At 40.6% G+C, this 10,938-nt stretch overlaps 1 protein-coding gene across 1 annotated transcript; it reads left to right on the top strand.

Moving 5' to 3' along the window:
* Positions 1-5,077: 5,077 nt before the first annotated feature.
* rps28 (ribosomal protein S28) lies at positions 5,078-10,938 on the top strand. Its single transcript, XM_029726127.1, has 4 exons — positions 5,078-5,180; positions 5,457-5,504; positions 9,682-9,804; positions 10,814-10,938. The coding sequence occupies exons 1-3, from the start codon at positions 5,142-5,144 to the stop codon at positions 9,802-9,804; spliced, it is 210 nt and encodes a 69-aa protein (XP_029581987.1). The 5' UTR covers positions 5,078-5,141; the 3' UTR covers positions 10,814-10,938.

Raw genomic sequence — 10,938 nt, 5'->3', positions numbered from 1 at the left:
AGTTAAAAATACTGTCCGGGAGGATTAGTGTTGTGATTTAAGGATTTGGTGCTGGGAGGAGGGAAAGGCAGAGCAGAGACAGCAGTCACCCATTTGTGACAAGGCTATTAAAGGCTTACAGGTACATGCAGTTCAAACTGAAAAGGAATCCCAGTAAACGACAACCTTTGTATAACTTCACATCTATGCCTTCTCTAACCTCCACTTTTTTCATGTGAATCACAACCAAATTTGGTTGCAGTTTTATCATGCAGATCACTTATTCCCCCCTAATTACATTAGCCTAGACAGTATTTATACCTTAAAGCAGCAAGCTGCAGTTGCTACATCCATTTTTGGACTTAAAGCCCCATGCAGTCTTTAACTGTATTTTTAAATCATCACTGTATGTCTAATAAATCACTGTGTTTATTTAATGAAAATAACTCCACATACTGTATGTATTTTTTCAATCATTTATTTCCCCAAGCCTTGTTTGGTCCTTAAAATACTCAGTCTAATGGCAATAGGATTTACATACACAGCCCTGATTGGCTAATAGGATGGTCTAGAGCCCACCCCCTTACCCAAATGAACAGTCATTGGTCTATTATAATCAGATCACATTGTGAAGTCATGATGTGGGCCAAAAGTTCCATCTTGGCTAAACAGGCTGAAATTCCTTCATTTTGTTTTTCTTAAAAAGCTCTTACACAAAAATGACATTATCATAATTTTCACAATTTCAGAGTGTTTTTTCGTCCTAATAGTGTGGCAATATAAAAAAGTAAACTGGAATATCACGCTTAACTGCAGATTGCCCATATAAAAACATAGTGGAGAATATTATTTCTCAGAACTTTGGTCATGACTGAATTGCAAGAAGCACACAGTTTAAAAACAGAGTTATAGTCGTGTAGGCCTACATTGTATGTTCATTATAGTCCGGCACAGTCTGCAAGCTCCACTCTGACATCTAGCTGACAGTCATCTGTGTTGATTACCACATGAAGGAACACATTTTAAATGTACTCTAGGGCAGAATATTACAATGGTTTTATAATTCAGAATGTCCAAACATTCAAAACTTGATTGGCTACTGTAAGAAAATGACAAAGTTGGTAAAAGGAATAAATATTTTATCCACCACAGCAGAGAGAGACAAACAGTCAGGTAGAGGCAGACCCAGAAAGACCAACAGTTTAGGACAAGGAAAATCAACTAGATTCAGCTGTGGGACAATTTCTTTCATGAGTGGATGGTCAGGGGGTCGGAACATAATTATAAATAATTTGTAGACTGCAAATTGACCACAACAAGCCCAAACATATATAATATTTGACTAAAACAATCATTTCAAACCTTGCTTACATTTGTATACGATCACATACAGTTGAAGTCGGAGGTTTACATACACCTTAGCCAAATAAATTTAAACTCAGTTTTTCACAATTGCTGACATCTAATCCTAGTAAAAATTCCCTGTCTTAGGTCAGTGAGGATCACCACTTTATTTTAAGAATGTGAAATGTCAGAATAATAGTAGAGTGATTTATTTCAGCTTTTATTTCTTTCATCACATTCCCAGTGGGTCAGAAGTTTACATGCACCCAATTAGTATTTGGTAGCATTGCCTATAAATTGTTTAACTTGGGTCAAACATTTCAGGTAGCCTTCCACAAGCTTCCCACAATAAGTTTGGTGAATTTTGGCCCATTCCTCCTGACAGAGCTGGAGTAACTGAGTCAGGTTTGTAAGCCTCCTTGCTCGCACACGCTTTTTCAGTTCTACCCACAAATTTTCTATAGGATTGAGGTCAGGGCTTTGTGATGGCAAGTCCAATACCTTGACTTCGTTGTCCTTGAGCCATTTTGCCACAACTTTGGAAGTATGCTTGGGGTCATTGTCCATTTGGAAGACCCATTTGCAACCAAGCTTTAACTTCCTGACTGATGTCTTGAGATGTTGCTTCAATATATCCACATAATTTTCCTTCCTCATGATGCCAGCTATTTTGTGAAGTACACCAGTACCTCATCTCCTGCGTTCTGTCTGGAGCCACTGCTCCAAAACCGCCATAAAAATGCCAGACTATGGTTTGCAACTCCACATGGGGACAAAGATCGTGCTTTTTTGAGAAATGTCCTCTAGTCTGATGAAACTCTTTGGCCATAATGACCATCGTTATGTTTGGAGGAAAAAGGGGGAGGCTTGCAAGGCTTTCAATCGTGAAGCATGGGGGTGGCATCATCATGTTGTGGGGGTGCTTTACTGCAGGAGGGACTGGTGCACTTCACAAAATAGATGGCATGATGAGGGAGGAAAATTATGTGGATATCTTGCAGCAACATCTCAAGACGTCAGTCAGGAAGTTAAAGCTTGGTCGCAAATGGGTCTTCCAAATGGACAATGACCCCAAGCATACTTCCAAAGTTGTGGCAAAATGGCTCAAGGACAACGAAGTCAAGGTATTGGACTTGCCATCACAAAGCCCTGACCTCAATCCTATAGAAAATGTGTGTGCAGAACTGAAAAAGCGTGTGCGAGCAAGGAGGCCTACAAACCTGACTCCGTTACACCAGCTCTGTCAGGAGGAATGGGCGAAAATTCACCCAACTTATTGCGGGAAGCTTGTGGAAGGCTACCCGAAACGTTTGACCAAAGTTAACCAATTCAAAAGCAATGCTACCAAATACTAATTGAGTGTATGTAAACTTCTGACCCACTGGGAATGTGATGAAAGAAATAAAAGCTGAAATAAACAATTCTCTCTACTATTTTTCTGACATTTTACATTGTTAAAATAAAGTGGTGATCCTAACTGACCTAAGAGAGGGAATTTTCACTAGGATTAAATGTCAGAAATTGTGAAAAACTGAGTTTAGATGTATTTGGCTAAGGTGTATGTAAACTTCTGACTTTAACTGTGTGTATATATATATATATCACAACATGTAAAGTGTTGGTCCCATGTTTCATGAGCTGAAATAAAAGAACCCAGAAATGTCCCATACGCACAAAGCTTACTTCTCTCAAATGTCTCAATTTGTTTACATCCCTGTTAGTGAGCATTTCTCCTTTACCAAGGTAATCCATCCACCTGATTTCAAGAATTTGATTAAACAGCATGATCATTACACAGGTGCACCTTGTGCTGGGGGCAATAAAAGGCCATTCTAAAATGTGCAGTTTTGTCACACAACACAATTCCACAGTAGTCTCAAGTTTTGAGGGAGCGTGCAACTGGCATGCTGACTGCAGGAATGTCCACTATTGCTGTTGCCAGATAATTTTATGTTCATTTCTCTACCATTTCTCTACCATAAGCCGCCTCCAATGTTATTTTTGAGAATTTGGCAGTACATCCAACCGGACTCACAACCGCAAACCACGTGTCACCACGCCAGCCCAGGACCTCCACATCCGGCTTTTTCACCTGAGGGATGGTCTGAGACGAGCCACCAGGACAGCTGATGAAACTGTGGGTTTGCATAACCGAAGAACCATCTCAGGGAAGCTCGTCGTCCTCACCAGGGACTTGACCTGACTGCAGTTCGGCGTTGTAACTGACTTTAGTGGGCAAATGGTCACCTTCGATGGCCACGGCACACTGGAGAAGTGTGATTAATCCCAGTTTCAACTGTACCAGGCAGATGGCATCGTGTGGGCAAGTGGTTTGTTGATGTCAACGTTGTGAACAGGGTTCCCCATGGTGGGGTTATGGTATGGGCAGGCATAAGCTATGGACAACAAACACAAATGCATTTTATCGATGGCAATTTAAATGCACTGAGATACAGTGACGAGATCCCTCGGCCCATTGCCATGCCATTCATTCGCCGCCATCACCTCATGTTTCAGCATGATAATGCACGGCCCCATGTCGCAAGGATCTGTACACAATTCCTGGAAGCAGAAAATATCGCATTTCTTCCATGGCCTGCATACTCACAAGACATGTCACCCATTGAGCATGTTTGGGATACTCTGGATCGACGTATGACAGCGTGTTCCATATCCCGCCAATATCCAGCAACTTCACACAGCCATTGAAGAGGAATGGGAAAACATTCCACAGGCCTCAATTAACAGCCTGAACAACTCACTGCGAAGGAGATGTGTCGCGCTGCATGAGGCAAATGGTGGTCACACAAGATACTGACTGGTTTTCTGATCCATGCCCCTAAGGAATCTGTGACAAACATATACACTGTATTCCCAGTCATGTAAAATCCATAGATATATGGTTTAATTTCTTTAAATTGACTGATTTCCTTACATTAACTGTAATTCAGCAATATCTTTGAAATTCTTGCATGTTGCATGTATATTTTTGTTCAGTGTATTTTTGCTCAGAAAACTTGGGCCACATAAAATCACTTGCGGGACAAATTTGGCCTGCGAACCATCAATTGGGGAACCCTGGTTTAGGGTAATAATGGGCTTATGTACCGATAAACATTAGCATAACAAGTCAATATAGTCTACTACAGTAGCCTAAACATTTTTATTGATAGTGTATATTTGTGTCATTTCAAATGCATTTGTTATGTCTAGTCCTTTGAAATTCTTCTTTCTATCGAAGTCAAATACTCCACACAATGCTTTAATTAGTTTATCAGGCTTTGTCTTTGCTATTTTAAAATATACCTATAATATAAAAAAATTAATATACAACTATCCTTAGAAATCAAAGGCAGCACATTGATTATTCATATAATCAGAGATGGTGCATGTCAGTTCCCCCACCCCCTATTTTACAGAGTGGAATGAAACAGAGATAATACAATATTTATGTTGCCGCTTTCAAGTGCTAGTCAAAACTCGGAAATGTCCGACATGCTAACTGGTTGAACGCAGCACATGTATTTCTATAAACATTTAGCACGTAGAAAATGTCAGCGTTTCCTAGTTCAGTTTCATAGTAGAGCATATGAATGCGGCTTGAATGAACCAGTTTACCGGAACTGGAAATGTACACTTCTTTTAAATAGGCGTTGTTTTTAATTCAGGGAGATTTATTTTTAAACGCAGGTCATGTACAATAGAAATAAAATATTAAGTGTGTAGATTTATTAAGACGTAAAAATATTTTGTATTACAGTTTGAATATATACTGTACTGCGCACCACGTGACTTCCTTTCCGGTCTAACCTGACAATATGGATGCCAGCCGCGTGCAGCCGATCAAGCTTGCTAGAGTAAGAAAACCCAATCCTTTGTGAAATATCTTAAATAAATGAATATGTAAATTCGTAAATACTCATTGTTTCATTTGAGCTCGTTTTTGGTAAGTTACTACCACGTTTATACTTGAACGGAGCATTGGTCCTCATTGCTCGGTGGCTTGCGCGTGCTGGGAGTGCTACAGCAGCCATTTGCTAGCTACTGTAGCTAACAAGCTAAAGAACAGGCTCTTTATTTCCCCCCTCCCGTTACCTCGGTTGTGTAATTGTCTGTTTCAATGTCTTCTCCAGGTCACCAAGGTGCTCGGGAGAACGGGTTCCCAGGGACAGTGTACCCAGGTATGTTACTACATTCTGAAAAAGCGAACGTTAAAGTTTTGGCTTTCTAGCCAACCCAACCAGTTGAGAAGAATGTCAACGGAAAGTTAGCTAATGGTGACTCCTTGTGCAGAAAACTAGTCATTGAGCGCTCGAATTCTGTAATTCTTCTGGCTATGCCACATGCTAATGTCTAAGATTTGTCATCTATAGGTAGACCGTTGGTGGCATTTGAGGTAACTAGTCGGCCAGCTAGCTATGTAGCATTTCATGGAAAATCCAAAGTAATGACAGATGTGCGTCTCATCCCTGAGAAACTACACTTAACAAAAATATAAACGCAACATGTAAAGTGTTGGTCCCATGTTTCATGAGGTGAAATAAAATATCCCAGAAATGTTCCATATGCACAAAAAGCTTACTTCTCTCAAATGTTGAGCACAAATTTGTTTACATCCCTCTGTCAGCATTTCTCCTTTGTCAAGATAATCCAATCACCTCACAGGTGTGGCATATCAAGAAGCTGATTAAACAGCATAATTACACAGGTGCACTTTGTGCTGGGGACAAAGGGCCACTCTAAAACGGCCTCACAACCACAGACCACGTGTAACCACGACAGCCCAGGACCTCCACATCTGGCTTCTTCACCTTTGGCATGGTCTGAGAACGGACAGCTGGTGAAACTGGGTTTGCACAACCGGAGAACAGTCAAACCGTCTCAGGGAAGGTCATCTGCATGCTCCTTGAGCTCACCAGGATCTTGACCTCACTGCAGTTTGCGTCGTAACCGACTGTAGTGGGCAAATGATCACCTTCGATGTCCAATGGCACGCTGTGGAAAAGTGTGCTCTTCACAGATGAGTCTTGGTTTCAACTGTACCGAGCAGATGGCAGACGCTGTGTATGGTGTTGTGTGGGCGAGTGGTTTACTGATGTGAACAGAGTCCTCCATGGTGGGGTTATGGTATGGACAGGCATAAGCTACGGACAACTAACACAATTGCGTTTTATCGATGGCAATTTTGAATGCACAGAGAAACCGTGACGAGATCCTGAGGCCGGTTGTCGTGCCATTCATCCGCCGCCATCATAATGCACGGCCCTGTGTCGCAAGGATCTGTACACAATTTCTGGAAGCTGAAAAGGTACCAGTTCTTCCATGGCCTGCATACTCACCAGGCAATGTCACCTGTTGAGCATGTTTGGGATGCTCTGGATTAGAGGTTGACCGATTTTTGCTTTTTCATCGCCGATGCCGATTTATTGGAGGACCGAAAAAAGCCGATACCGATTAATCAAACAATTTTTGTATATATATTTGTAATGTCAATTACAACAATACTGAAGAAACACTAACTTAATACATAAGTCTATTTGGTTTAAATAATGTGGAAACTGTTGGAGGTGAAAGTGCAATATGTGCCATGTAAAAAAGCTAACGTTTAAGTTCCTTGCTCAGAACATGAGAACATATGAAAGCTGGTGCTTCCTTTTAACATGAGTCTTCAATATTCCCAGTTAAGAAGTTTTAGGTTGTAGTTATTATAGGACTATTTCTCTCTCTACCATTTGTATTTCATATACCTTTGACTATTGGATGTTCTTATAGGCACTATAGTATTGCCAGCCTAATCTCGGGAGTTGATAGGCTTGAAGTCATAAACATCGCTGTGCTTCAAGCATTGCGAAGAGCTGCTGGCAAACGCAGGAAAGTGCTGTTTGAATGAATGCTTACGAGCCTGCTGCTGCCTACCACCGCTCAGACTGCTCTATCAAATAAGACTTAATTATAATATAATAAACACACAAATACGATCCTTCGTTTCCAGATTTGACCATATTAATGACCTATCATTTCGAAAATAAAATGTTTCGTATTTTATTGAACGGGTGGCATCAAGTCTAAATATTGCTGTTACATTGCACAACCTTCAATGTTATGTCATAATTATGTAAAATTCTGGCAAATTTAATTACGGTCTTTGTTAAGAAGAAATGGTCTTCACACAAGTTCGCAACAAGCCTGGTGGCCCAAACTGTTGCATATACCCCGACTCTGCTTGCACAGAATGCAAGAGAAGTGACACAATTTCCCTAGTTAATATTGCCTGCTAACATGAATTTCTTAACTAAATATGCAGGTTTAAAAATATATACTTGTGTATTGATTTTAAGAAAGGCATTGATGTTTATGGTTAGGTACATTGGTGCAACGACAGTGCTTTTTTTGCGAATGCGCTTGTTAAATCATCACCCATTTGGCGAAGTAGGCTGTGATTCGATGATAAATGAACCGGCACGGCATTGATTATTTGCAACGCAGGACAAGCTAGTTAACTACACATGGTTCATATTAATAGTTTATCTAGTGATTATGTTTGTTTTTTATAAGATAAGTTTAATGCTAGCTAGCAACTTACCTTGGCTCCTTGCTGCACTCGTGTAAACGGTCGGTCAGCCTGCCATGCAGTCTCCTCGTGGAGTGCAATGTAATCGGCCATGAATGGCGCTCAAAAATGCAGATTACCGATTGTGAAAACTTTAAATCGGCTCTACCGATTTAATCGGTCGACTTGTGAGTAAAGTGGTGGTAACACCAGATAGTGACTGGTTCTGATCCACACCCCTACCTTTTTTTCTCTCTCTCGGTATCTGTGAACAACAGATGCATGTCTGTATTCCCAGTGACATGAAATCCATAGATTAGGTCCTAATTTATTTTAAATGACTGATTTCCTTATGAACTCTAACAGTTTTAAATATTTGCAATTGTTGCGTTTTTATATATTTGTTCGTGTAGTTAGCAACTGTCAACGGATTGATACAAATGCACCAGTTCACTAAACACTTTTTCAGGTGGGATCTGATTTTAAATAGTATTTAGGTCCCTGTCTTGGTTCTGCGTGTTAAATCACATTTTATTAGTCACATGCTTAGTAAACCACAGTTGTAGACGTAACAGTGAAATGCTTACGGGCTCTTCCCAATAATGCAGAAAATAGAAAAGTAATGACACGTATGAATAAATTCATTGAGTAACGGTAACTTTGCTATATACATGGGGTAGCAAGTCCTATGTGCAGTGGTATGAGGTAGATATGTACATATGACTAGGAATAAAGTGACTACGCAACAGGATAAACAGTAACAACAGTCTTATGGTAGGGTGTTGGGGGGACAAATTTAAACTATGGTTCTTGTACTTTGTATTCCAGCTAGAGAAGCTTCTCTGAAACAACGCTTTATTTCATGCTATTTTTTTCATACTTAACTCTGCATTGTTGGGAAAAGGCTCATAAGTAAGCATTTCACGGTAAAGTCTACACCTGTTGTATTCGGTGCATGTGACATCCGATTTGATCTTATTTTCAAGTTATTGGGAGAAGTCAAAGGTTGCGGACAGGTCTTTATGAAAGTAAAAATTCAATAAAAATTATATTATGCAAATTAGGCAGTACAAATACATTACAGTAATTTAAGCCTAGTAAGGTACGGTCCTGTTCATGCTTTAGAGTTTGTAACAATTTGAATTACAATGCAAATTAGATACTTCATACACGGCACCGTGGCTTCACACTCACACACAGCCTTGGCAAATGGCGTCAGGCACTCGTCGTGGAAATGGGGGTAACGAAACATAAATTTGAAAACATCTAAATGAGTTATCACAGGTGACGCGACAATGGACACTAACACCCTAGTTATGGTTTTAACTGTAAATCATGACCCCACATGTTTGATTTAAAAGTAATCAACAGTCCTGTTTACTTTTTAATGTGAGCTATGAGTATTATAAATCAGTCTGGCGACAGTATGGTGTGAAGTGACTGAAATGCATCGAAGGTATTGGTATCAGGCAATGTTCTGTGTAGAAAATAACATTCTCTCTCCCCCCCAGTCTGATTTAGTGCCTAGTCTTGTCCACTCGGTTCTAAGGTCTTGTGGGCATTGTAGAGGGAAGCATTACGCACTCGTTCCAAAGTCTTTCATTGATGGGGCATATTTTGTAGCTTAAACCGTTCAAAAGATGGAGCCACATTTGTAGGACTAAAACTAAAACAACTGTTTATTACGACCGCATCTAGCAGCTACTGGAGGTTACTGACTTAACCTCGGTTCTATGAACCAAGCGCAATCTCTTGCAATCCCTAGTGTGGGAAACCCTCTTCTATTGTATCCTGCCTTTCTCTTTCAGGTCCGTGTGGAGTTCATGGATGACAGCAACCGGTCCATTATCAGGAATGTGAAGGGGCCAGTCAGAGAAGGCGATGTGTTGACACTTCTGGAGTCTGAAAGGGAAGCCAGGAGGCTACGATAGGTGTGTACTGTTGTCCATACAAAGCTGGGGCAGGCAACTAGACTAAGCCATGGGCCAATTTGTCAGAGCAGATGGTCAGATGGCCTAAACATAATTATAATAATTTTTGCACTGCAAATTGACCTCAAGTAGGCCCAAAACGAAATTGTATTTAAAATAATTTCATACCTTAGAAACAACCGCATTAAGTTAAAAAAAATAAAAAAAAATATGGGGGAATACTTGAAAAATATAGCAAAATATGTTCAGCTGAATTTTTTTTCCTTTTAACCTGAACTTAGATTAAGTATAGTAAGGGCCTTCACATGTACTCCTAGAAAGCAGTTGTTTGCACATGGTTTTGCTTTAACCTTATCACACCTGATTCAGTTAATCATGGTCCTGAGGCGCAGTTGTTTATTTTTATTTAACTATGCAAGTCAGTTGAGAACAAATTCTTATTTACAATGACGGCCTACACCAGCCAAACCCGGACGACGCTGGGACAATTGTGCTTAGATTTAGACCCTATGGGACTCCCAATCACGGCCGGTTGTGATACAGCCTGGAATCGAACCAGGGTGTCTGTAGTGACGCCTCTAACACGGATGCAGTGCCTTAGACCACTGCGTCACTCGGGAGTCCAAGTAGGGCTGGAACAATCCTGCAGGAGTGGTTTCCATTCCTGAAGTGTAATATTTTTGGTCAGCTTTTAGACTTCCACCAGTGCAAGTACACTCACTGATGTAATGTTCTTGGCACCAGAAGCTAAGGAAACTAAAAACCAAGGCTGCTGGCCATGGCCCTTGAGGGAACTCAGAACGACTCACTACAACCACTAAAATTACTGCTTCATAGTATGTAAATAATGGTGTAGGTGGACTGGGAAATCATTCAGCTCTACTTCCATGTGTATCATCCCAGGGACAAGTTGGGGTCATGTTAGTATTGTCCTTGGGTCTGTTATTTAGCTTTTTCAAAATGGTAGCTATGTACATAAATGAATGAATTCCCACCTCTTTTCTTGCAGTGGCCGGGGAAGATGTGAGATGCCAAATGAAAGCCTGTGGCGATGACACCCCATCAGTACACCTGAAAATGGCCCCACATCTCACTTGTGCAAAGTTAATGAAATAAAATGTTGTTCAAGGCGAA

This window comes from Salmo trutta, chromosome 31 (genome assembly GCF_901001165.1).
Source record: "Salmo trutta chromosome 31, fSalTru1.1, whole genome shotgun sequence".
Classification (NCBI taxonomy): Eukaryota; Metazoa; Chordata; class Actinopteri; order Salmoniformes; family Salmonidae; genus Salmo; species Salmo trutta.
This window is presented reverse-complemented; position numbering and strand designations above follow the sequence as displayed.

Bases quoted from the DNA above. Each gene is read 5' to 3' on its own strand.
- rps28 (XM_029726127.1), top strand. From the start codon at position 5,142: ATGGATGCCAGCCGCGTGCAGCCGATCAAGCTTGCTAGA. The intron at 5,181-5,456 runs GTAAGAAAACCC...TGTCTTCTCCAG, and splicing joins AGCCGATCAAGCTTGCTAGA to GTCACCAAGGTGCTCGGGAG. The intron at 5,505-9,681 runs GTATGTTACTAC...TTTCTCTTTCAG, and splicing joins CCCAGGGACAGTGTACCCAG to GTCCGTGTGGAGTTCATGGA.